Genomic DNA, 27,983 nt, shown 5'->3' with positions numbered 1-27,983 from the left:
ACGGTCTCACGAATATTTATCTGTGATACGAGTCAATCCTACCGATATTCACAATAAAAAGTAATACTCTTAGCATAAAAAGTAATATTTTTTCATAGATGAACTAAATAAGAGATCTGTATCGCAAACTACTACCCATAAAACCGTCTCACACAAGTTTTTTCTTACAAACAAATATACCCAAAAGACATAACTTTCAAATTTTATTAAGCAAAAAATTGTTTGAAAAAAAAAAAAAAGAAGAAGTTAAAAATGACTTAAATCCAAAAAAGGAATAAATAAATTATGGCATATTCTTCACCAACTAACTAAATAAGTGGTGGTTTTCAATTGCCTTCAGGAGATCCAGCCTGTCCCTCTTCCTTCGTCTCTCTACAAATTTGATAAAATCCAATCCCACTAATCCTCGATCATTTTTATTTCCTTCGCACAGCGAAATTATTTACATCTCCGCTTCCTTACCGAATTTCCCATTGACTGGGATTTTATCTGATTTTTCTTTTGCAAATTTGCAGTTTTTTTTTATTTCTCTGGACAAGAATCTTCAATTCTGTTGAATTGTGTCCAAGTTTGTTTCTTTTGACAACTTGATCAGATATCAGCTCCTGGGTTTTGTAATTTAATGTGTCGTATATTCAGTTATTGGACTTTGAGTGCTTGGAGGTTGAAAAGGTTGGAAGATTGTTCGGGTTTTGAGTATTGATCGAAGAATTTGTTTGGGGAATGCTGTACCTGAAGCAACCTGAGGGTGATTATGGGGTTTAGAAGTCGGTAAGCAAGAGGGCTTCTGTGATTGATTATATTGAGTTAATCGATCCCCCGAGACTCGGGCTCGGGGATCGTGGAGGGGAAATATTCAATGGCGGATGTGCTGGAATTTGTGCAGCAACAGAACGAGGAACGGCAGCCTGATACTCCTCATTTGCCACCTCCCGAAGCAATTATGCAGAAATTCAGACTATATGAAACTCGATCGGTATAATTTTCTTCTTTGAGGTTGACAGTTCTTGGTACCGTGAATAATTTAAGTGTGATCTTTTTTTTTTGGTAAATTTGGAATAAAGATGTGATTTTGATAAGGTTTGGATGTATTAACAGGCAGTTACAGACTCACAGTTATGTATAACGCTCGATGCTGCTGCGTTTAAGTTTTTGCCATTACTTGTTTTGTGATATACCGCAATTTCTTAAGTTTTTTCCTTGATTTCTTGATAGTCAATTTGAGAAGAAAATGTTTCAGAGTTAAATTGGAGTTGGATCTCATTATGTTGAGCTAAAATGCGGTCTTGCCTAGATCAATCAGCAAGCTGTAGAAGTGCAATATATATTTTCTCTTGTTAGAAATTTGAGGAATTTGAAACTTTCTGCACTCCGAGTCTCTGATCACCCCCCTGTCCTCTTGTCTGGCATACTTGTTTGAGCTAAAATATTTTGTCAGTTTGTTTTACTGAAATGGTTGTCATCATATGCTATCAAAGCTACCATCAGCACTTGAAAGTAAGTAAATACTCACCGTCATCTATTGATTGCCTTCTGTTGGATATAAACTATTGCCTTTGTGAGCACCAGTAATATTCTGTAATATTTTGAAGGATGCATTTTATCTGGTTTGTCACGGTATTTTAGTATACAATGTATGCGCACTTAGTTTAGGTTGTTTGTTTTCTTTATTTGTCTTTGCTAATATTAAAAAATCCATGTAACTTTGTTTGCCTGACAACTTTTTTTGCTATATTTCCCTCTTTTTCGTAATTTTGGTTGCAGAATTTTTACATGGTAGGCAGGGATAAACGTAGAACATATTGGAAAGTCCTGAAAATTGACAGATTGGATCCCTCAGAGCTCAACATTTGCGAAGATCCTACAATATATACTGAAAGAGAGTGCTCTAACCTACTGAGAAGAATACATGAAGGAAACAAGTTCACAGGAGGACTAAAGTTTGTCACTACTTGCTATGGCATTGTTGGTAGGTAGATCGCTGCATAATTCTGTCCTATGCAGGTAATGGCAGTTGGTCCTGATCATTTTTCTTTTCTTATATATGTCAGGATTTATTAAATTTCTGGGGCCTTATTACCTGCTACTAATTACAAAAAGGAGGCAAATTGGTGCAATCTGTGGTCACAATGTATATGCCATCTCCAAATGTGAGATTATCCCCCTACCAAACTCTGCAGTTATATCGAACATGGTTGCCTATCAAAACGAGAACAGGTTATCGGCTTTCTGCTTTTGACATATGCTTTTCCATGTTTCTTTTCTAACAGTTTCCTCTAAGTGCTTTTTCATGTTCTCTTATTACACTTGGAGGAGCAATGGTGTATCCTTCATTCTTTCTCGTTTTCATTAATTTTTCCCTAACATCTTTGCTGAAATATGTAAGGGTTGATGTGCTTAGAGACCACTTCAGTAACCCCTTTTCTTCAACCAAAAACTGTGCACACCCTTTTTTCTCGGTTTCAATTCTTTTAACACCAGACCTTTTTTTTTCCAAATTTTTTCAAAGAAAAGTATTTCTTTAATGTGAAAAAACTTTACCCAGTGTTAACTGTTTGGTTTAAATATAATGTTCTTTATGCTTCCCATTGAATCGAAAAATGTATCTTAATTACTCATCATCGGGTATTCTATGGCCTAGCCTTTGGGTCTGATTTTTTTTGGGCCTGATATCAAACCACTTTTGTCAATGGCAGACTTGATGCATGAACTCATTATGGTCAATGACCTTGGGAACTTCTTTTTTTATGAATGCAGTTTTGAACTTTTTTTGAAAAATGACTTGGACAATGAAAAACCGTGAATGGATCCAAGAGACCCAAATTTGGGTTTTGTTTGATTTGAGTGAGGCTTGGTGCAATTGGTTGAAACATTTTTATTAATCGATATATTCTTCTTGCAGCTACCAAACTTCTTTAGAGCATATGGTGGTCTGTTAATTATCTTTGCCAGTTCTGATTTGGTGTAAACAAATCTCTCTGTGTTAATTTACCTTTGCCATTTTGTGTAAAGGAGTCTTTATGTGAGGAAGAGTTCCAAGAATCTGAATGACAGTGTTTGCTATCCTGAAGTCATGATAAAAAGGGTAGTCTTGTTACCATAGTTTGTTATCTTCATTTCATCGGGGGGTATCGAAGAGAGGAAAGGAAACAGAGTGGAAAGGTTTTGAGTGGTTTTGGCCTTTGGGAGATAAAAAGGTAGTCTCGGTGTTATTTTATGACATGGTGTTTTGTAACTATGATTACAAAAGGAGTGAGATATTTTAAAATTATGCTGTGTAAATTTTATTTAATTACACTTAAATATATAATAAAGTATTAATGGGAATTAAATTTAATAATTATGTTGAGAAGTGTAAAGTTGAGAAAAAAGAGTCATGATATTTGTGTTGTTTTAGGGGATGGACAATAGGTTTAGGTGGATAAAACCAAACTGAGGGTGGGGTTTTGCTTCTCTCTGATACATAACCTAACCTCTAATCTCACTAATGATTTTGCTTTTAATTAGAAGATCTTTGAGTCTTTTCAAGATAAAATTATTTAAATGAATTTTTAAGTAAATTAAATATCCACACGATTTATGGCAAAGAAAAACTCTTATTTAGCATAGCCCCTCCCCCCTCCCCCAGTAAGTGTGTGCTATGCAAATATTGTTACTAATTTGGAGATCATATTTTCTTCTCTTATCATTTTCATGTCCTTTTGAACTTTGGTATATGATCTTGGTATACAATAAAAATTTGGTTTTCATTTGATGTGGCTTGAACAGATTTATGAAAACTGAATACTTGATTGGTAGAGTGAGAAAAAGTAGAAATTATTGAAGCTGATGATTTTACCAATTACCTGGGAATTGTGGAAAGGAAAGAACTACTGGAACTTCAAAGGAATACAAAAGGATGGTAGAATATCGAATATTGGGTTGCATTGATGGCAACAAGACAAGTGTCTTAAAGGAAACCTATTTGGTACATTACTAAGTGGATGACTTTATATTAGCCTAAGTCAACATTTGTATGAAGTGTATGTGCATGGAAATACAAGTTGGGTTGTCAATTTAAATATTTGAAGGCTGAGAGGATGTCCTATCTGACCTCCAATTGTTCAAGTCTATCTTTATTAATGATTTTGTTTCTCATGGAAAAAGATGGAAGTGGTAGCCTTTGACCTTGTAAATGCTTATTGAAAATTTTCGTATCTTTTTTTGATGGAATGTTTGTTTGATTAATTCATTTTGGTAATTAAGTATTGCTATTTTGTTGGCTGCTTAGGTACAAGAAGCTCCTGTGTATGGTAGACCTTACAAAGGATTTCTTCTTTAGCTACTCTTACCATGTGATGAGGAGTCTCCAGAAAAACACTTGTGATAACAAAACAGGGAAAGTTTTATATGAAACCATGTTCGTATGGAATGAGTTTCTTACTCGTGAAATACGAAATATTCTTCAGAATACTATATGGACTGTTGCATTGGTGTATGGGTTTTTTAAGCAGGTGAGGTTCTGAGAGTTTATGATTTCAATTTATTTTTTACCGAATCCGTTTAATGTGATTGCTCCACAATTCACCTGAGTATAAAAATAAGTCAGTTGCTCTTTCATTATGAGGTCAAATTGAATTTCATTTACTTTTATTTAGCTCAAACTAAAATTTATTCTTCACGAAGTGATATTACCACATTCTAATGTTTGAAAATAAAATTAACTGCGGGTTTATATTTACGAGCATCAAGGATTTGTTATGATGTTGATAATTGATGGATTTCAGGCTACACTTCCTATATCAGGGGGGAACCTCAAGCTAACATTAATCGCGAGGCGTTCACGACATTATGCTGGTACAAGGTGAAATTACCGTTTTGTGTGATGAAAATTTGGAGTTATCTGTTAGTAATTTAATTCCAAGTTGTACTCTATTTCTGACTGTTACATCCTTGCTTGGCATCCATTAGGCAAATGAGCGAGGTATATACTTATAATAAGGTTGAACTTGGATAGATACACAAGTTAAATCGACAGATCTATGAGATTATGAAAAAGTAACGAAAGTTCATCTCAAATCTCAAAGTTCAGACTCACAAATCAGATCAACATACTGCAAATCAGATACATCGATTCTAAAAAATTTAGTTTCAAATTTCAAAATAGCCCTAAGCCTGACCCGACCACCTATTTTCTGTTCTTTAAGGAGACTGATTATTTCACCCCCTAAATTCCTTCTCCTCAGTTTTCATTTTCAGCATTTCCGCGAAATTCTTGTCGATCGTCATGGCAAACTCAAACATCTCATCATTTATCTCCTTCTCGAGCTTGAGCTTGTTCCTCTCCTTCATTGCACCCGGCATATACTTGGCATAGGGTCCCGCGTGCATAAGTATTTGCCGGGAGTATATGCCGGGATGCGAGGAAGGAGGATGAGAACAAGCTCAAGCTCGAGAAAGAGAGACAAGACGAGATGTTCGAGTTTGCCAAGACGATCGACAAGAATCTTGCGGAAATTGTGAAGATGAAAATAGAGGATAAATAATTTAAGGACGAAATAATCAATCTCCTGATAGAACATAAATGAGATGGTCGGGTTAAGGCTTAAGGTCACTTTGAGATTGAGATGAAATATACATTTTTAGAATCGATATATCTGATTTGTCAATCCGTTGATCTCATTTGTAAGTCTGAACTTTGAGATGTCATTACTTTTTGTGAGATGAAGTTTGAGATTTGAGATGAACTGTAATTACTTTTTCATAATCATATATATGTGTTGATCTGATTTGTGTATCTATCAAGTTTGTTCAACCCTTTTAGGAGGATATACCAACATCCCTCACTCATATGTGTAATGGATGTCTGTTAGTCTCAATGCCCAAGCTCATGTTGGAACCCAAGTTTGACTAAAATATCATCGGCTCATGCTAGGCATAAGTTTGCCAATTTTGATTGAGTTTGAGTGAACAGTGGCTCAATGCCCAAACTCATGTTGGAACCCGAACCTTGATAAAATATCATCGGCTCAAGCTAGGCATAAGTTTGCCAATTTTGATTCTGAAGCCCTAATTTGAGCCACTATTTACTCAAACTCGAGCGTGAAATTATTTTGCTTGTTAGGGATATAGCAAAAAATATTTTAAAGTTTTAATAAAGAGGATCAATATTGAAAATAAGATAGTAACTGAACTTGGGTCGATAGCTTTGTGGCATCTGTTTATAGTAGAGCTTAGAAAGTGAACTTCACGATCTTTGCTATGTCAATACCCGCTGTATTTGGATGATAAGACTATAATATAAGCACAGGAATTGGTTTTGCTAATCAAGCATAACTTTAGTGTTGGGATTATTAGGTTAGTTGAGTTTGCCATTTCCACGTGGCATTCTTCTTCTTGTTCTTGTGTTGTCTCTGTTTTTCTTTTTTGCTTTATCATAGTTAAAGGCATAAGAATCCAACCAAGTAATGGTTATCATCTATGTAACGGATACTCCTAATTTTTTTCTTCTGAAGTATCGGACACGGATACGACATGTTGATACGCATGTCGGATATGGAAAAGTCTGAATCGTTGACTTTTGTAGGTTTGATCAGCCAGATACCTCTTTGACACGGTTAGGATACGCCATGGACACGGCGGAGATACGTTTTGGCAAAAAAAATATGATTTTTTTAACTTTTTCTTATCTCTCATCTGAAGTTCTACAACGTATTTATGTAAATATATAAATCTCTACATTTTTTAGTTTTTAATACAAAATTTATATATATATTAGTAATTGTCGTATCCTAGCCGCAAGCACGTCTTATAATTTCAAAATTTGTCGTATCGCTATGTCTGCATCGTATTCGATACGATACCCATATCCATGGCAACATAGGTGATCTATTGTGATTATCACGCATCCTGACATTTCTGAACTGACAACATAGAAAGTCAGAAAAACCACATTATTTTATTTAAAGAGCTTGATTAATTGTCTTGTGGGAGCAACTGTAACTACAATGGCATAATAAAAGTCTGGAACTACTTCTATCTGTAATCTCGCGGGTTTTACTCCTTTTCTCATCTTATATTTATTAGTGGTTATCATCTGTTTTCTTGATGGTATGCTATCTAATTTAAAATTGTACGTTTTTGGGTTAGTTTATATTATTTTCATCCCTTCATCATTGGTTTGATGATTTCGGTTGGTATTGGAGAGTTTTTTCTTAGCTTTTCTCCTTTTTTCCAACCTCTTATGTGAATCTTCTAAATTCTGTAAATGAAGATACCTAAGAAGGGGTGTCAACGAAAAAGGCCGAGTTGCAAATGATGTTGAGACGGAGCAGATGATTGTGGAGGATGTTTCTGAAGGACTGCCAATTCAAATTAGTTCTGTGGTTCAAAATCGTGGATCAATCCCCTTGTACTGGTCACAAGAAACTTCACGTCTTAACCTTAAGCCTGATATTATATGTAAGTGGTATTCATATCTTCGTATTTTTTCATAAAACTTGATATTTAAATAAATTATGTTACCTTACTTTTCATGCATGTTTTTATTTTTATTTTGTATGATTATTTTGTTCTGTAGTGTCAAAGAGGGACCGGACATATGAGGCAACGAGGCTTCATTTTGAAAATCTTAACAAGAGATACGGAAATCCTATCACCATTCTAAATTTGATCAAGGTAGGAGGATTTTATGGTTTTGGTCTTACTCTCAAGAGTGTTGCATCTGAATATATGCGTACCTTATTTCATTACCTGTTATAAAACATGTGATGCCTATTAGAAAATTATAAGTGCTCCGGCTACCACAATCAGCTGAAGGTCCTTTTCTTACCATGCTTTCCTAAATGACTCTTCTATGAACAATCATATGAGCCACCTGACCAACATCTTTCTCAACAGACAAATGAAAAGAAGCCTCGAGAATCCATTCTCCGCGCTGAGTTTGCGAATGCTATTGAAGTCATTAACAGTGATCTGTCTGAGGAGAATCGACTTAAATTTCTGCACTTGGATTTGAACAAACATTCTCGGAGGTACCTAATGTTTATCCTTTGAAACAATGCTGCTCTTCTTTTTAGGAATAATGGGCTAATTTCTCTTTTTTTTTCCCCTGATTTTCCATCAGTAATGCTACAAACGTTTTGCTACTCTTAGGAAAGGTGGCGGCATATGCGATAACACTGACAAGTTTCTTTTATTGTCAAATAACACCGTTGTCGCTATCAGAGGGGCATCTTAATATGCCTAATTTCAAGTGAGTCCCGTCATACTGTCACAATTATCTTTGGAGTATATCTTTGACCTGTAATTTTTGTCATTGGTTAAAACCGAAAATCAGAGTAATTATGATATTTGCAATGAGCATTTTTTTGTAGTACTTTGACCAAAATCATGTTGGTGTTGGTTTTGGTAGCTGGAATTTGATTTTAAAGCTGTAAATAATTGTCAGACAACTCTATCTCATAGATTACCTATTTTCCTGCTTTTGCATTCCATATATTTAGTAGTTCAAGGCCCTTATGAATAATGCTTATTTGTCGCAGGAATGTTGACATATTCAACAATAAATATTCTAACACAGTTTTTGAGAAGTATAACGATGATGAGCATGGGGATTCTGATAACTTGGATGTGAAATCTTGTGGAGGCTATGGCATTTCTAATAGCAGTCTTTCTTTCAATCCTCCAATGTTGCAAAAAGGAGTGCTCCGGACTAATTGCATAGATTGTTTGGATCGCACTAACGTGGCGCAGTATGCTTATGGCTTGGCTGCTCTGGGGAGTCAGCTGCGGGGATTAGGTGTAACAACCTCATCAAAAATAGACCTTGATGATCCTTTGGCTGAGGAGTTGATGAGTTTTTACGAGAGAATGGGTGACACTCTTGCACATCAATATGGTGGATCAGCTGCTCACAACAAGGTAAGCTACATTTTGAGTTCTGTCCTAATTTTAGGTTGATATGCAAAGTTATTGTCTTACCATTTCCTTTTTCGTCGTATATATGGAAGTAATTTGATTCTCTTACTGAAGGCATTATATTGAAAATTAGTTAGAGTTGGAATCGGTCTAGTCATCTCATCAGTAAAAGGTTTTATGTGCAAATATGGATCTTCAAGCAGGCAGATGTTTCTTCATCTTTGGTATTTTGCAGTTCTTGCTACAAAGTTTGTATTTTGTTACCACCTTTCATGTAGAGCCGGTGAAGGTTTTTTTCCTACTTATTGAACTGTTGTCAAAGTGCCAGAAGAATTATTTATACATATTTATAACAAATGAGATCCTTCAATTAGATTAGATGTTTTTTTTATATTTTAAACAGTGCAATGATCTAACAAACAACTTGTAACTCTTAACTCAGTTTGTGTACTGTAACTGTTACCTGTCTTTGACGTTCTCCAAATACAATACGTTCTGTAGTCCTGTAGTGACATCACAGAATGAGAAATTCTTTTGCGGGTCAATTGTTTCACTAACAATTTTTTCGCAGGGATTTTGATAAGTCTGTTGACATTTTTAAGATTTCACTGTCATAGATATTCTCTGCCAGAAGAGGTCAATGGAAAGCTGCCACAGAGTCCCAGGAATTTTTTCGAACTCTACAAAGATATTACAGTAATGCATACATGGATACAGAGAAACAAAATGCAATTAATGTGTAAGTTGGGCGTCATATAATTCTAGACGCGCTCTCAGAAATGTGTTTACTGGTAGAGATCAAATGTGCAATGATAATTGTTACAATTTTGGGGGTGTGGTGTATGTGTCAGGCTTAATACCATACTCCTCTCCCTGGCTTGCAGGAGTTAAAAAAAAGATTCTACCCTTTCTCAAAAATGTTTCTCGCATGTATTATTTCTTTTGATGATCAATTCATGTTTAGTTAATAATGTTTTCACTTCATATCTTCAATGGTAATATTTATGCAGATTTTTGGGTCATTTTCAACCTCAACCTGGTAAACCTGATGTTTGGGAGCTTGATTCAGACCAGCACTACACCATGGGAAGGCTCGAGCAATTAAATTTCGATGATGATGGAAGGTATATGTAGTAGTCCTAGCTTTGTTTCTGTCAATTTACTTCCTGCCTTGTCATATACCTGGTGAACGCCATCTAAATATTCCTTTTCAATGTTTTTGGCAGACATTACAACACAATTATTAGATTGTTCGATGTTCGCAGAATTTTTAAATTCACATCAGCTTGGGACGATATTAATTGGAGATGACAAATCACCCCTTCTTAAAAAAATAGCGTAATAACCCTAGTGGTTGTAAAAATTGAATTTTTTATGTTTTGAACTCTTAATCACAACAATCAAATCATATCAAGTGTATATCGTAATCTCAATAATATGAAATACAATCCCAGATATATTTTTAATGTCTAGCAGATCGTCTAGAAAAAAATGTTGCATGAAAGCGTTTTTCTCACATAAAATTTCCTTTTCACGTTCAGGTCCCCTATTAAAAAATCATGGTCAGACGGGAATATTCTTCACGAGAGTCTCTCACCCACATCAACCTTAAACAGCAATCAAGGTTTTTCTGATGCTCATTTCTCCCACACATTAATAGGAGGAAGCAAAATGCTCTCTGAGTCAACACGAGAAATATCAACTTCTGAAATAGATCTACCATGTTCAAGGTGCTTCTCTTTTCTTATTATTGAGTAATTCAATTTATGGGCTCATTAGTGTATGATGACCTGAATACTTAAGGATCAGTTACGTGACCAACGACTGCAGCTTTGTCTGGTTTTATAGTTACAAAAATTGGTGGATAGTAGAGGAGTCATTTTGCGCTTCCTTTTTGTGAAGATGGAAATGTGTGAGGAGTTTGTGAGGCTCCAGTGATTGAAATTAATTCACACCATACACATACCTGGCTCCGGCCAATTCCAAATTTTAACTGGCCGTATCCACGCCCTTCAGTTCTGTGTTTGCGTATGGGCTGAACCAGACCCAAACTGTAGTTCTCAGCATCCTAGCCCTAAGTGTATGCGTATGTGTATGCACACGTATGTATTTTTATTATGTTCTACTAGTTTGTATTGGAAAAAAACCATATTTTGCATTGGATATGCATGCTCATAATTAAGCATAAATAGAGCAGCGAAGAGAAGTTGAAAGTTTAGCGGGAAAGGAGACAAAATGAAAGTTGGTGCCATTGACAAGAGGGAGGAGGTGAGAGGACATGTTTTATGGATAATGGTCTCCTATGGGGATTGGGCTGTGATATATATTTGGATAAAGTGCAATGGGTATTAGGTCGAAACAGTCTCGTTTCATACCTGTTTAGAAATTTTCGGTGTGTCTAGATCCATTACAGGAATCTCACAAGGTCTGTACCCGAATCTGGACCTATCTTACATGCCCTCCGTCCTTTCTCCAACCTGTTTGATCCTTATTTATTTAAATATTTAAGGACTCTGTGGCATAAACTGTAGGTTTTTGTGCATTTTGGTCTATAAAGGGCCCCTCATCCTTTCCCTTACACGTCTCATGGTTTCTGTCTGCAGAGATGCCGCTCCGGTTCCCACCAGGGAGCTCTTTGCTGCCATACAAATGAATAAATACCTTGAGAATGAAAATGGGGAAGCAGTTGATTACTCAAACTTTGTTGACTTAGATTGGCTGTCTTCTTCTGGAACTTGTGAGGAGGAGTTGTTGGAGAGGTAGTTCTACTGATACTGACTCGAATCTTTTGCTTATATTATCAACTTAAAAGTATACAAGGACAGCCAACTGTGGTTTGGCCTAATTACAACTATCGTCCTTAATTTTTAATGTCTTACGGATAAAGCCGGAGCAGTGAGTGTAACTTTTAGAATTCGGGCACTCTATATGATAATGAGGCCGAACCTGCTGAGGTGGTTAGTGTAATTTATCACTAATTTAAAGATGAAACTACTGAACCCTGTTACCTGTTTAAATTAAAGAAATGAGCATCAAGTGCATTCTTGTCCGGTAATTGAAAGTGTCTTTTTATTCTTTATTTAAGATGCTGCATTCGGTGATAGCTCTGTCTTGTGGATGATATTACTAGGTTAGCAGCGCTTCGAACACTTCTATGAGATTCAATAATGTGGTGTCTGATCCTAGAGTGGTATCGTGATAATGTGTTGACAAACAGGATTGAGAAAAGGGTCTATACACATTCTGTAGTTGATAAATGCAGAATTGGGGGTTGTGTGTGGATATTGTGAAGTAAAGGTTGTTTTGAAGCTAAATTTATTTTCTCATTATACCCAGATCAATGACATCAATTGCTGCACTGTCATCAGAAAATGTCGGCAATGAAATGGTTGATCAAACATCTCCGTCCACCATTGAGTGTGGAACTAGCTCAAGTGTTAGTAACAGTTTCTACCCATCTTTATGTTCCAATGAATAAATTGAAATGTGTCAATATCATATTTATTAATGAAAATTAATTTACCAAGGTTGTTTAGCTGTCAGCAGTACAGTTGCTCCTATTATGCTTGATTCAGAAACTTGCTTTATCAGACTATCTGTTTTTTGTCTACAGCATATTTTTTTTAACACAACTGGGTAACTGGCCTACGAAAGAGCAATTGATGAGCACAAAACATATTGATGTTACTTGTTCCCCAAACATTTTAACTCTCGTAAATGTTTTTCAAATTTTTTAACATGTTTTGACAGATTAGGTGTCTTGCTTCTATGTCTACACTCGATCTCAATACCGAATCTTGGTATCGTGCTAAATTATTGTAGGAACAGGAGCTGACTGGAACTGAGTTGTGTGATGGTGAAGTACAGGATAATGAAGCTGGCAAGGGATTTTCAGATAATTTTGCACATTGGGTGATGAACGGTGAAACACTGTGTCATTGAGAAGATCGGTTCTGCATCGTTATTTTTAACAGTAAATACTGGAAGAGCCCAATCATGGAGGGAAGATATGAGGTTTGTGAGGAATTTAGTGGCATGTGGAGAAATGGAATGTGTTAATCTGGTTTTCGTGGTTCGGCTATTCTCCCGTTAAAGCCACCCTCGGTACCACCATGATATCTACAACTAGAGACCTCAGTCTGATCTTAAAGGCTTGAAAAATCACGTTGGTAAAATAGTTTCAAGATTCTTTCCAGCAGTCTCTATGACTTTCCTTTTTTGAGATACTCCAAATCATTTTCATGCAACTGCTGCCTAGGTAATAAAGTCTGATATCCTATGGTGTAAATATATTATAGTGATAGGTCATTGATTCTTTACATTGATTTTTACCTTGTGAAAATGGTTGACATTGTGAATAAGGTTTGGAGCGTAAAAACTTGGTCACTGATGCCTTACTTGAATTCGACTCCCGCATGCATGGCGATTTGGTTGAACTATAATGCCCTTCTGTATTAATCAAACAAGTTCAATGACAGGTAATAGATGAACGAATACCAGATGTTCGATTACACAAAAATATCTACATAAAAGAAATAAATGCACAAATATGATTTTAACCTGAGTGACTACCCGGGATCGATTTAAATATGCTTGAGTTCGACTCGATCATGAAGTTCCAGTTGAGGTTTTTGTTCCTAATTTCCATGTGGTACGAGTATATTTTGCATATCATGTATGATGTATTACTAATGTTATATAACATAGATGACTGATAATGAAAGTATAATAACAAAATTTAGTTAATGTTTAAATTCGTTTGAATAATATCTTGTTTATGAGTATTTATCAATATAAATATATCAAATTATAAAGGATATAAATACGTTATGACAATAATTCATATAAATTCATTTATTCATATGACATTTTTCAATCCACACGATTGTAACATAACGATAGCTATATTAAATTAGCAAATATATTTTTCATCTAAATATAATTCACAATGAAAAACAATAAAAATAAAAATAACGGAATAATGAATTTTATCAAAATTTAAATCACAATATACTTAAATTGAGTATGCTTAGACATACGATTGTCAAATAAAATTATCTTAATTAACTAAATTATCATAATAATGTTAAAATAAAACAACTAAACTTGTTATTAAGTTGAATATCAATTGTGATTTTGCTAAATTTTAACATTTTGCATATTTTATTTAACTTTATATGTTTGTTTTTAGAATACATATTATAGATAATTAATTTTATATCAGAATGAATCAGTTTGTAAATTAATATTGATGATTAATAATTTCATGAGAAATTAAATTTTAAAATTATGTAACTCAAATAAATATGTGTAATAAAACACAAATATAAATAAAATAACATAAAAAAATTTTTGAGACGGTGTCACGAGTAATTTTGTGAGATATCTATCCTATTTGGACTCATGAAAAATATTATTTTTTTTTTCAAAAGTATTAATTATTATTGTAAATATGGACAATGATGATCAATCTCACCGATAAAGATCCGTAAGATCCTCTCACAAGAGACCTATTAAAACATTGAATACTTAGTTAAAAATATCATATGTAAAATTTTTAATACCTAAAAAATGATAATAATCTTATACGTGGTCTCTGCTTAAGATAGACGTGGTGTCAATTCGCATCCCGGAGGTTCTCGGCTCTTTTAAGTTCAAGTTTGATAAAGACCTCAACTTTATGTTTTAATGACGTCACAATTTCCAAAAGGATGCATGCCAGCTTGAATTTTTTGACACCCTCGCCCGACTAAAATTTCGAATAAAAAAAAACCGACCTCATAGCTAATTATTAATTATAACCACTGAAGTTATATTTGCACTCGAGGATTTGAAATCAATGGATTAAATATATATCTTTGTTCAGATAACACACAAAAAATTAAGCTTTACTTAATTACATTAAAACCATATTATTCTCAGTGAATTTCAAATCCTTAGCATATTTAAGATATATTTTGAAAATCCATTGTAATGAACACAGACATAGTGTAAATAAGTACATGGATTTGAGTTTCTTCTATTTATCTTATTAAATAATGAAAATAAAATCAAAATCATGGATTTCAATTATCCTTTTAATTGTTTGATGTGTGATTTTTTTTTTAAAGCAAGATTTTAATTTTAGTTCACTTTTTAAGTTGTGTTTGAATAGATCTGACAAATATACAAGGAACAGATTTCTCCCGGTGGACATAACTTATATCTTATCTGACGTTGATCATTTAGGACATCTCCAACCCAAGCTTCACGCTACTTTGCGTGCTTGGGCTTCTCCAATGGAGCTCCATTCTTCTCTGCACCACATTTGGCACAGAGCTTCCCTCTGCGCCAAATGTGGCGCAGAGTTCTTTTCTTATATTTTTTTAAATTTTTTTTGTTTTTTTAATTATAAATATTTATATTAAAAATTATAAATATTTTTTATATAATAATTTTATTATTATATTAATTTAATAATTAGATAATATCTATTAAATATAAAATTATAAAAATTAAAATATTTAATTATATAAATTTACAAATATATTTTACAATAATTTTTTAATTAAACATCTAACACACAAATTTATTGAATAATATTTAAACATTCAAGTACACAGTTAAAATAAAAATACGAATTCGAATTCAGATAATTTAAATGCAAATACAATAAAAGATATGACATTCAAGTACACAGTTAAAATAAAAGTACGAATTCAAATTCATCTTCGAATTGCTCCTCCAGCTCATTATACTATTGGATCAAAAGAATATGACACTGGATATTATTTAGCTGATAGTATTTATCCGAAATGGTCAACTATTGTGCAAACTATCCATGATCCGCGTGGTCCGAAGAAGCAGTATTTTGCGATGAAACAGGAGTCATGCAGGAAAGATGTGGAGCGTGCATTTGGCGTTCTTCAATCACTGATTTACGATTGTGGCATCTCCAGCACGTGGTTGGAAGAAAAATCATTTGAATGATATAATGAAAGCATGTATTATAATGCACAATATGATAATCGAAGATGAACGTGATCTTAGTGCACCGCTTGAAGATGCTAGGGAAGCACCGACTCCAATGGTAGAAATGGCTGTCAATGAGCATATCAGATTTCGAGAATTTCTCGCTCGATATAAAAAAATAAAAGACAAAGACGCTCATTATGCATTACGAAATGCTTTAATTGATCATTTATGGGATGCATATGGTTGTTCAAATATTTGAAGTTGTATTTGTAATATGTTATTTAATTTAATGTCACGTATTAATTTTATTTCACCAATTGAAATTATTTCTATTTCAATTCGTATAATATAGATTTCAGTAATATATTTAAAATAATTAGCTGACGTGAAATTGGTCAATTCTTGACCATTGATCCTACGGAGGGGTAGTACTCCATCTGTAAGATCAAATTTCTCATCATTTAGATGGTCACATGCCATTTTAAAATAGCAAATTTTTTTTTTGTTCTGGGTATTTTATACACCAATACATCGTAGATTAGTAAATTTGTGCGCGACACACACACATACACACACATATTACGTAAAATTAAATTTCTTGATTTTCAGAATTTAAATAATTTATTTAAAAGACTTTTTTTACGTAAAAAAAAATATCCAAATTCTGAAATTTATTGTGCTATGCATACATGAAAAAGGTTAGTAAGTTCACGGTGAGGATTAACAGATTAACCCATTTTTCACACTGCCAATCTCCTTGGTTAATATGCTAAATTGCTCTCTACTTCTTATCATATTGTAAAATATAATAAACAAATATTCATGATGATATTTGAATCAATCACGATGTTATATATGTAGTTGGGAGATCAAGTTTACAAATTTATTATTTATTAACTTGAATTTTATTTATTTTTATTATATGTATATAATAAAAATAATTTAAAAAAAGCCCTAAGTGAAAATATAAGTTTCGAAATGATATGCAAAATTATAGAAAAGTAATTGAATGGATTGGCTTGTGAATCAAGTAATTTGTAAATGATCAAGAAAATTTATTGATAATCTGCTGGCATTTTTCTTCTTTTAATTATTTTTTATCACGATGAAACCCGCAATCACTAGTTCGTATTTGGTAAATCTCCGAATCAACGTAGTAGTATGCGACTATGTTAAGTTTGTATCAAAATGGACTTTTTTATATCTCGAAAGTTTATACTTTATACCAAATATGTCGCTATAAAAAGACTGAAATGTAATTAATGCCTAACGTCTCATAATAAATTCAATGTCCTTATGATATTTTGTTGGGGTTGGTCTTCTACTATTGAAAGTGATGCAACATATTAAATGAGTTTTAATAATTATCAAACAAATTATATTTCTCCTTTTTTTCCCATTATTATTACTACGGAATTATTTATTGTAATAACGAGAAACGTTGGATAAAACATTGCTAATTAACGCAGTTGACTTTATGTTAAATTAATATTTTTATTGAATCGAAAACGCAAAATCAAAAGGGAAAAGTTATATTTTTTGCGGTTCGATTTGTACTTTTGTGCATTAATTATTTTTCATGTTTGGTCCTGTTATCAAAATTTTTACAACTTAAAAAATTTAATTTATCAAAATCACATGATAAATTCAATACAAAATGTCATGAAATAATAACAAAATCTCACGATATAATTGTTGTAAATATCATTATACGATATTTTGGTTGTACCTATAACATTATTCTAATTGTAATAAAAATGATGGTACTAAGTAGATAATTTTTAAAAAAATCCGCAAAAAATATCCAAATTATTTGACTCGACATATGTTGTTTAAAAATAAAAAAAAAAAGGGGGAGAAGGACCAATCATCCCTCAAATAAAACAATTTTTTTTTATATAAAAAATATCATTAGTAATTTGAAGGTCCCTATTTTCTACGGGGTGTCTATTGTGCGGAGAAAAAGTGAAAAGGGCTACATTATATTGTACAGATAGATTATCCACACAACTTGCTCTCGAAACATGCATCATGTTTATAGCTAGGCCACACAGAACCAAAAAACCCCGTGTTTCTTGGAAAATTCGATCTTATCCGTGTAAGAACTGCTTGCACATATTAGTATCTTGACATGTGTTATTTTGTTCGGACCTTGGATTTTGAGTCCAAGATAGATCTTGATATGTGTCAAGAAAACGATATATGTCAAGATCCTGATCCGTATAGATCTGCTAGAGTAGGATGGAACAAAACGTGTTTGGCCTAGAGCAAATTGTACGGGATAATATATAATGGGGAAGTTGGTGAAAAATCCCCAATCAAAACATTTCTTTAGGTTCACTCTCTACCTACAAAATTGTGGTTGATATACTTCATGTGGAAATGTGGTACTAAAAAAGTACCCAGGAACTGAACACAAAAAAAAAAATCGACGACTGAGAACTGAAGGCCAATTTCTCGATATATAATTGCTTAACCTATATGATAATGTATATAATTGTATGGAATTTGAAACAATGTAATAACACCTAATCACGTGACGAATCATTAATGCAATGAAGGACCATTTGAAAATAGGCTGGAAATTTTAGGTTTCGTACTATGAAATTCATGGTTCACATGGACTGCGATAATGTTGCATGCCATTCACCAATCGGCCAACCAACAGGAAAAATAAGGTAATCAGGGTCCTGTTTACGGTAAAAATTTAGGTGAGACGGTCTTACGAGTCATATTTTGTGAGACGTATATCTTATTTTAGGTCACTCATGAAAAAGTATTATTTTTTATGCTAAGAATGTTATTTTTTATTGTGAATATATTAGTAGGGTTGACATGTCTCACAGATAAAGATTCGTGAGACCGTCTCACAAAACAGTTACTCCTTATTTAATTACATTTAGGATAATTTTATAATTTCAAATATAAAACGTAACTAAAAATATAGTTCTCATTGTAACATTTTTCTTAACTATATGTATATATTCCTTATTTAAAGGAGGTAGGTTAATTTAGTGATGTGTTTTGATTCAAAAATTTAAAAATGGGATTTGAAACATGTCTAAACCGAACCGACCTGGAAATATGGTCGTGTATGTATGTATTCCTTAATTAAAGGAGTTAGGACGTCAATTGATGTGTTTGGATTGAAAATTTTAAAATATTATTATTTTCTAAAGAATTATTTTGCTGCTGTATGACCGAACATAATAATTCCTTAAAAAGCACTTCATAAAACTGGATTAAAAAAATAGTTAGAAAAACTTGACTTGTATATCCAAACTGACATTCACCTTGATTTGTGCTCTACAGTGTGGTATGATCACATGGATGTGCATTTTTTTAAACTTGAAACAGGAAGATATAAATATATAATTTTGATATATTGTATATTTAATCGATTATGTGCCATAGACTTATTGAATGTTGTTACTTGTCTCACATCGATTGGATAAAATATTTGGGAGTTGTATATATGGTCTTGGACAATCTTTCCCCTTGAGCTATCTTTTGAGGTTGAGTTAGGTCCAATTTTCAATCTTAACATGGTATCAAAGCTCAGGTTCCACCGTTATGTGTTGGACTTTGGGTCACCCGTTCTGCCCATAATTGGGTCATTTGTAAATTTCACGCTCCAGATATTCATTCCTAGGCATGATGAGGGTGTGTTAGTTGTCCCACATCGGTTGGATAAAATACATGGGAATTGTATATATGGTCTTGGACAATCCTCCCCTGAACTAATTTTTTGGGGTTGAGTTAGGTTCAATTTACAATCTTTAACAAATGTGATAAATATAATTTTATATCTAATAGATAGATGACATCTCATTTATCATGTTCAAATGAATGTGTAAAATGTGCACCATCTTAAAATTTTATATTCATGTTTTTGGAATAAATAATTAAGGCATCATAATCCAACAAAAACTTGGTCTTGTAATAAATTCGGTCCAATCTCAAGATCAAATTAATGTCTCCCACCACCTATAAAACCTCCCAACCGCCCATACTTGTTCCTTTATCTCAAAATCTATTAATCAGGAGTCCACACTATTCACTCGCACTGTGTCCTGAAAGCCATCGCAACAACAACAAACAGTGGCCGCCGCCCTGAACCCACCGCCACCGCGAGCGCAACCACGGCAGCCGAATTGTTCGCCGGAACCACAATGGCAAAGGGAACCCGTTTTTTTCTGGCCGTTTTTCTCTTGACATTGCTACTCTCAACAACCCACGCTGCCTACAGGCACGACCTAGTTCGCACCTCCTGCGTCCACGCAAGCTACCCCAACATCTGCCTCAGAACACTCTCGACGCACGGCAGCTCCGCCAGCACACCCCGCGAGTTGGCTCAGCTCGCAGTCAGGGTCAGCCTTGCACACGTGCGCAGAGGCTCGGTATTCCTATCCCAGCTGACGGTTCGAGGCCGGAGGGCACGGGGAGCCCTGACCGACTGCGTGGAGCAAATGGGGGACGCCATGGATGAACTGAGAAACACACTTTCAGATCTGCAGCACCTCCGCCGCGGAAGGGATTTCCGGTGGCAGATGAGCAACGCGGAGACGTGGGTCAGCGCCGCCTTGACGAATGAGGACACTTGCATCGACGGATTCAAGGAGATCGGCGTTAATGTCCGAGCCGACGTGCGGCGGAGGATCACCAACGTGGCCAGAGTCACCAGCAACGCACTGTATCTCATCAACCTTCTTGACGAGTCTCCTTAAACTCCGCGCCGAAGTGTGTGTGTGTATATATATATATATATATATATATATAAAGTCTGTTAATGTTGGTGTTTTAAGGTTATATATATAATCTTAATTTGATTGAGCTACAATGCAAGTTTTTATTTACTCGACAGCTCACTGCTCTGTATTGAAGTTTGCTCGTTATTTCTTTATTGTTATTATTTGTGAGCAGACCAATAGACCGACCTATTTAACCTGCAACACATCTTGGATTTGGTTGGAGTAGGGATTTTGGGTCCGCAAGGATGGTGGGCTGGCCTGTTTTCCCATGAATTGACCCGTTTGACAACTGTAGTTGTATATCATCATATATGAATATGTGTGTGCATTCATCATTTAATTTCAGTTATGATTTTGAAGTTGTGGTACTTTTATATTTAATTAATAATTCTCTGTATTAATTTAAAAAATATATTGTTTTTTAATATAATATTATGTTTTTAAATTTTTAAAAAGATTTTCGTCTGTATATTAATTATCCATAAATTTTTATTATTACTACTAAATATCTTAATTAGAACTTTACTAAAATTAACATGTCCTAAAAATTAATTAAATTTTAAACAAAACTTATTCATCTAATAAATGACAAAAAATAACAATATTTATTTATTTTTAAAAAAAATTGATAAAAATATATATGCTTTTTTGCATATATTTTTTTTATATTTTTATTGGTGATAGTTTTACTTAATCAATATAAATCAATCAATTTAACGACAAAAGATTTCTATCATCGTTTAAGTGTTGTCCCAAATGAAATATTTTTATATAGTAACTTTTTATAACAATATTTATAATTTAAAAATATTCATTATATTATGTCAACGATTCTAAATAATTATTCAAACACTAATGCTTATTAATTTTAACTGCATAAAATAACATTTTGTGCATCACACGATGAAATACAAATTAGGCATGAAAATTGAGTTTAATTCTCAATTTTTTTTTCATGGCATATAAATACCCCAAATACAGTTGCTTTGTTTATGCTACAGAGTGTAAAGTGTTACTTTCGATGTAGTTTATATAATAAATATCTGAATTGAAAACAAAAAAAAAAAAAAAATACCATGAAACCTCATATTACTTGTTTTTATACAAATATTCATCGTGTAACAAATTCCAATAAAGCCTCACTAGAAATTTATTTAACATGCAGAATTTATGCACGTACTTTCAAATCAGCCCTGGAATAGTTCTTGCAACTGTATAAAACTTTGACAAAAACTTGTGTGAGACGGTCTCACAGATCGTATTTTGTGAGAATGATCTTTTATTTGAGTCATCAATGAAAAAATATTACTTTTTATGCTAAGAGTATTACTTTTTATTGTGAATATCGGTAGGGTTGACTCGTCTCACAGATAAAGATTCGTGATACCGTCTCACAAGAGACCTAGTCTGGAACTTTTTGTTAAGGAATCCAGATGAAGAGAAACTCGGATTTTCTTGCAGTTTTGCACCCCAACTGCACCTTATCGCCTTGAGGATATATTATTCAGCTACTTTTTATTAAAAAATAGTTTTTATATTATATTTTTAAATTGGAACCAAAATAGTTGCATGTTTTACAAAATATTAGTTTCTTAGACCGGAGTTATTCCCGCTTAATGTGACCAACCGTAAGTTGACCCTCTTTTTCTTGAATCAAAGTTTTTTCCTCATGTTTTGCGTTTGATCAAGTATTTTTTCGCGCTTTGTTGGGAATAATTTCCTCAAGCCTTGAAATTTTTTTCAATAATTCCAGGCTTCTAAATATCAACCGAGATATCCGACTTGGGTCGTCTCGTTGATATCCAAGTCTCTGAACCAGTTTTTTGATCTAGCTCTTACAAACTCGAACCATTGGAGCGTATTTACACCCCTTAGATTCTTGCGTTGATGCATATCTGTTTACTAAAAATAAACAGTGTAGTAGAATTAATTTGACAGATACACAGTTACATACTTACATTTTTCTCTAGCATGATTATTCTTTTCAACCGCAAATTGAGATCTATTGGTAAGGTGCAAATAAAATAGATGAGTTGTGCCCACCAAAACCAAATGAATTCGACAATGCAACTTTGATGTCCAGTCTTTCTTTCTTTGGTCCCACTAGCACATTCAGATCCTGCATTAAATGTCATCGTCGACAGATCATGTATGATGTCTGAATCAAATTAACTTGTAACTAGCAAAGGTTCATTCAGTGTGATTGAACAATTTTGAAGTAAATTATGTGAATAAAAGGGTAAACCAACTCATTGCATATGAATACATACCACACCCTCATCTGGGTTTTCAAGATTGAGATTGGGGTGCACCCAACCGGTCCGAATTGCCTACGACAAAGACAGTTTTGGTTTAGTAATGGACGATCAACATTCAATCGGCAGACCAAAATTTTTCACCCCCCTCAATGAATAAGAACAGAGGGATCAACTTGCTTCCAGTGAAAACATATGCCATGAATTCAGACGAAGAGGCATGAAATCTGGGCGACGACGAAACTTGTATTTTTCAAAAATTATGCATAAAATATTGAAATTTTTCTTCATGACCATACCCACTCATTCCAGCAGGAACACTACAAATAAGCCTCTACTAATGGAATAGGAGGCAAATTAAACAAGCAAGGTACCTGCACAGCAGCAACAGCTTCCACAGCACCAGATGCCCCAAGAAGGTGTCCGATCATAGATTTCGTAGAGTTCATCCTAAGCTGCGCGACAACAAGTTGAATTAGCCACATGTAACAAAATTTTTAGCAAACAACAACATTCAGTATGGCAAAAACATATATTTTTTTTTTTGCTTTTCGGGAACCTCTTTATTCTGCCCAAAACAACGCATTAGTGCTTGATACTCATTGATATCGCCAGCAGGAGTGGATGCTGCATGTGCATTTACATAATTGACGTCTTCCTTAGATACACCCGAGTTAGCTAGAGCTTTCTCTATGCACAGGGTGATACCAGTTCCTGCTCGGGGGTAAATATCAGAAATCATTTCTATGAAAGTCAATAACTAAGAAGGGATACATATTAGAATTAACATGGAACATCGACATAATAGGAAACATCAAATCCAAACATGACTATAAAAACTGTCTTGTTGCAGAAAACAATGACATTTCACAATGACATTTCCATTCTTGTCGATCTATCTGTTATTCGAAGTTAAAGATGGAAAATGAGACTTTCACAACAACTGGCTTACATGCTCTTCCGAATCACAGCGAAAGCATCACAGCCATAAAATCAATTGCGAGTAAATCTATTTTTATACTTGTGAGAACAGAAGGTGACTCTCAAGTTGGTAATTGGTTAGTATGCTCCAAAGGGATTGACTTATCTGATAGTTAGTATACATAACTGTAATTCAGTTGTGTCAGAGGCTTTGGGGGTAGAGGTTCTGTTGGACAGCTGCCAAAGGCTTGAGAGAGATCAACCGGTAGTTAGCTTCTTGTGAACAAGTATATATAGCTTGGTTAAAGGAGGCGAGAAGGGATCAGAATCTTGACAGAAAGCAACACAAGGAAGTGCATTGATATGGAGAAACTATTGAGAGCATTTGAGTGATAGAGAGATCATTTGTGATTCAATTTTTGACTATCGTGTGTGTGCACTTGTAATCTGTGATTGTGACGTTCATTCAATAAAGGTTTTGGCTGGTTCTCCCGTGGACGTAGGCGTTTTTTCATCGCCGAACCATGTATATGATCGTGTTGTGCCGTGATTGTGTGCCGTGAATGTGTAATATCATAGTTGGTCGATTATTCTTAACAATGCTATTAAGCATAAATTGTACTATCCAAATTCAGGAAAACCATCTTTCTGCGTAATTAAATGCAAAAAAGAAACCGATGATCAATTCAATCATTCAGTTCAATGTACAAGAGTTGCAAATATCAGTAAAACGGAATGTTCAACTTTTTTTCCTCGACATGTAATGGTTGTATCCCAAATTAAGTCTATCAACAGTGTCTAGTCCAAATTAATTAATCCAATATCCAGCCTGGATTTTGATCTATCCATGTACTCACTTCGATATTCGTGCATGAAGAATTTCAACTAATGTGCAATTCGCTGGTAAATTTGTAGGCTAAAAAAGTTGGAAATATACCATTTGGATGGGTCTCTGTTATGTGATGAGCATCACTCGTGAAGCTTCCACCAAGAAACTCGGCATAGATAGTGGCACCTCTGTTCTGCTCATCCACAAAGAATTGAGAACATATCATCAATAATTTGAAATAACAGCCAAACCACGAATTTCTGGTGAGAAGATGGTAAAAATATGAACTCTGAAATAACTCAAGTTTCAGGGTACCTTGGCATGCTCAAGTTCTTCCAGAAGCAATACACCGGCACCTTCTCCCATAACAAATCCATCACGACTCTGTCAAATATCAAAATCATGGGTTGGGGGAAGTGATACTTGAGATCGATGGATAAGTAGCTGCAACTAGCATGCTTTTTTAGTCTCTAGCATTTATAAGACTCATCATTTCGTGGTTTCTATGCATTATTATTGTCCTACATTCTGCAAGAGTCGAGACATGAACAGATTAAACTATAGTTGATGTATCAAACTACATTTTAAAACTATGGTTTGATGATCGGAACATCAAAGGGTATGCATATAAATCGATTTATAGCAATAATATTTAGAAAAATACAAGAAGATTCATCTTGTGCTTTAGACGACCATATATAAAATAACAATAATAGTAATAATCCTACAAGGAAACATTTTCGGGTAAAGAAATGAACAAAATGAGAGATAGTTCTCATCTCATCAAATCCCTGCACGAATGTTAGAGACATAAATATAAAGCATTACATGATCCCAAGGGCGTGAGGCTCTAGTAGGTTCAGTGTTCCTTTGTGACAGTGCTTTACAAGCTACAAAACCTCCCAATCCTGCACAAGGTTTATGATTTGATAACTGAATACGCGAGTTTTTGAAACACACATATATATCAAGACAGACAATTACCGATCGGTATAATTATCGAATCCGAGCCACCGCTGAGCATCATGTCCTACAAAATTTCATGCAGAATCATCAGGAAAGACTATTACGATGGGATGGTCTGACATATTTAGATATTTAATATTTCCAGTTCATTGTTCAGTAAATATGCAAAAAACCCAAAATGGATTTAGAATCCGTATTCTGATGCTCAGAAAAATAAAGGCCGGAGACTTACAGCTTCACCTTTGATGATGTGATTCGCAGCACTTAGTATACAGAAGTTGCTTGTTGCACAAGCAGTGGAAATTGAGTAGTTAGGCCCCATCCATCCCTGTTAAACAGAGCTAATCAATCTTTGACAGTGTTCAACAAAGCAAATTAATGATGTTTCTATTGTCAAAAGATGGAATTTGCTTAACCAGGTCCATTGCGAGCACTGCAGAAGCCATATTTGTAGTCGTAAAAGGCAGGCCATAGGGAGAAATCTTCTTATAGGAGATTCGAAAATCTTCAAGTGAATCATGAAATACCTGGCCAGATAATAAAACAGCTCAGAGGGAGGTACAAACATATCTAGAAACGGGATGTGCTAGTATAAATCCCAAGATCAAAACTATATATAGGAAAACAAGATTCCAGTCCTCCCGTTTTTTAAGCCTAGAGGTTATGTAAAGGAACTTTAACCCATGGTAAATCCTCTCAAATTTGATCTGAAGCACCAAAATAAGACTTTCTCACTTTTTCTTATAGAAGAATGATTGATGAAAGTAAGAGTAATATCTAGCCAACTCTAATGCTTGTGTGTATTTGTGCATTAGCTCCTCCACAGCTCTTTCTCCAGTTGATGCAGTCATACCTTCATCCCACCCATTGCCGATCCAACCAGGATGCCGCCTCGTCGTTTATTTAATTCATCCATGGAAGCTTCAGTAATTCCTCCATTAGCCAAAGCCTTCTTACCTGCTTTAAGAGTGTAAAGCATGAACTTATCCATTCTTTTAATAAATTTGGGAAGAACGAATCCTTCTGCCGAGAATGACTTGATCTCACCAGCAATCCTCTGCAGTTGAAACCACGCTGATAATCAAACTCACAAACACTAACTAGTAACTACCATTGAACAATGAAGAGAAACCTCAAGAAAAACATACTGTTGGAAACTGGGAACAATCAAAAGACTCTATTTCGCTAATGGCGCTGACACCTTCAAGAAGGTTGTCATAGAAGACATCCGGATCATCGCCAAGTTGTGTCTCAACACCCATACCAGTTACAACCACGCGCCTTTGCTTTGTTGGACGTTTTTTCTTCTCTACTACTTCGTCGTATGGATGTACAGCTACATCCATTACTTCTAGAATTCAAAAAGAAACTATGTAAATTGATAATTCACTGAATAATGACCCAGTAAGATCATTCTAATATAATGATATACCACTTCCCATAAAAATATTCACACCCCTTGCTCAAAAACAAGTATTATTCATACACAAGAAAGACGGGCAAACACAACTTGTAACCCTTCCACCATTATTGCACTCCTTTCCAATAGACTGATATATGAAACGGCACTCCAGTACATACAAACAACAGATAAATTAAGTTTAGTTCGACCGAACCCGATTCGTACAAATTGAAATCCATGGCTTAACGTCCAGAATCGGATTATATTGTGATTAAAAACTATTAAGAAAAGTTAGCACATCAAAAGATTTAATCAACACAACATTAGAAACAGTTTACGAACTTCAACTCAATACCAAAATGGAATAAAAAGCAATCACAGTAAGAGCTGATTCAACTACGTAGAAGCACGCACAGAAAGGCGCAAAGAAAAATAATATACAAGAAATCACCAGAATAGGCAGCATGAGGTAGCAGCTTCCTGCCCCTGCGATAACCTAAGAAAGAAGCAGAGAAGTGCGATGCTTCGCAGCGTTCGAAGGGTGAGCAAGAATTCATGAAACTGTAGACGCCGTAGCACCGCAGCGAGCGTCTGAACACGTCCCTTCTCCTGCAACGCGTGGCCCATTTGCAGAAACAGGAAGAATCAATCGTTGGCGTATATAGCATGGAAATGGAAGAAGAAACTGGCATGCATGCCTCCATATCATACGAACTTGATATATCCGTATCTGCCTACGTCAATGTATATTTTTCCCTCTGTGGGATATATAAACCTTGACTTGAAATTAATGAATATTTGTTTCCAATCTATTATATCAATAAAATATTAAATTAGTGAAATAAAAAGGTTTAAATGAAGTGGCTATACCATATTACAATTTAATTATATATTAAAAAAGTCATTCAGTAATTATAGACAATAAAACATGCCATATCACAAAACCTCAAATTGCTTCAAATCGTTTTTCTCTTCCAAAAAAAAAAAACATGTCATATTAAAATTCT

General features: G+C 34.4%; 3 protein-coding genes across 4 annotated transcripts; 2 read left to right on the top strand and 1 right to left on the bottom strand.

Moving 5' to 3' along the window:
- The first annotated feature begins 318 nt into the window (after positions 1-318).
- On the top strand, positions 319-13,259 carry LOC142530187 (phosphoinositide phosphatase SAC3-like). The gene is made up of 16 exons (XM_075635986.1): positions 319-976; positions 1,765-1,969; positions 2,052-2,217; positions 4,271-4,493; positions 4,767-4,843; positions 7,253-7,440; positions 7,559-7,656; positions 7,879-8,012; positions 8,105-8,233; positions 8,523-8,901; positions 9,516-9,637; positions 9,909-10,022; positions 10,440-10,628; positions 11,502-11,657; positions 12,235-12,334; positions 12,721-13,259. The coding sequence occupies exons 1-16, from the start codon at positions 860-862 to the stop codon at positions 12,838-12,840; spliced, it is 2,517 nt and encodes an 838-aa protein (XP_075492101.1). The 5' UTR covers positions 319-859; the 3' UTR covers positions 12,841-13,259.
- A 6,607-nt stretch (positions 13,260-19,866) lies between these two features.
- LOC142529017 (pectinesterase inhibitor 3-like) lies at positions 19,867-20,705 on the top strand. The gene has a single exon (XM_075634370.1). The coding sequence runs from the start codon at positions 20,025-20,027 to the stop codon at positions 20,577-20,579; it is 555 nt and encodes a 184-aa protein (XP_075490485.1). The 5' UTR covers positions 19,867-20,024; the 3' UTR covers positions 20,580-20,705.
- A 1,701-nt stretch (positions 20,706-22,406) lies between these two features.
- On the bottom strand, positions 22,407-27,742 carry LOC142529137 (3-oxoacyl-[acyl-carrier-protein] synthase II, chloroplastic-like). 2 transcript variants are annotated; one of them, XM_075634557.1, is made up of 14 exons: positions 27,428-27,742; positions 26,723-26,925; positions 26,428-26,631; positions 25,991-26,101; positions 25,807-25,902; positions 25,593-25,638; positions 25,437-25,516; positions 24,924-24,992; positions 24,717-24,801; positions 23,418-23,572; positions 23,233-23,313; positions 22,874-22,933; positions 22,558-22,722; positions 22,407-22,498 (listed from the first exon to the last, which is right to left on the bottom strand). In XM_075634557.1, the coding sequence occupies exons 1-13, from the start codon at positions 27,678-27,680 to the stop codon at positions 22,606-22,608; spliced, it is 1,560 nt and encodes a 519-aa protein (XP_075490672.1). In that variant the 5' UTR covers positions 27,681-27,742; the 3' UTR covers positions 22,407-22,498; positions 22,558-22,605. The 2 variants fall into 2 exon arrangements, with proteins under 2 accessions (XP_075490672.1, XP_075490674.1); XM_075634559.1 differs by having other exon boundaries at positions 26,723-26,922.
- Positions 27,743-27,983: the final 241 nt, after the last annotated feature.

The sequence above is a fragment of the Primulina tabacum genome, chromosome 16 (assembly GCF_025594145.1).
Source record: "Primulina tabacum isolate GXHZ01 chromosome 16, ASM2559414v2, whole genome shotgun sequence".
Classification (NCBI taxonomy): domain Eukaryota; kingdom Viridiplantae; phylum Streptophyta; class Magnoliopsida; order Lamiales; family Gesneriaceae; genus Primulina; species Primulina tabacum.
This window is presented reverse-complemented; position numbering and strand designations above follow the sequence as displayed.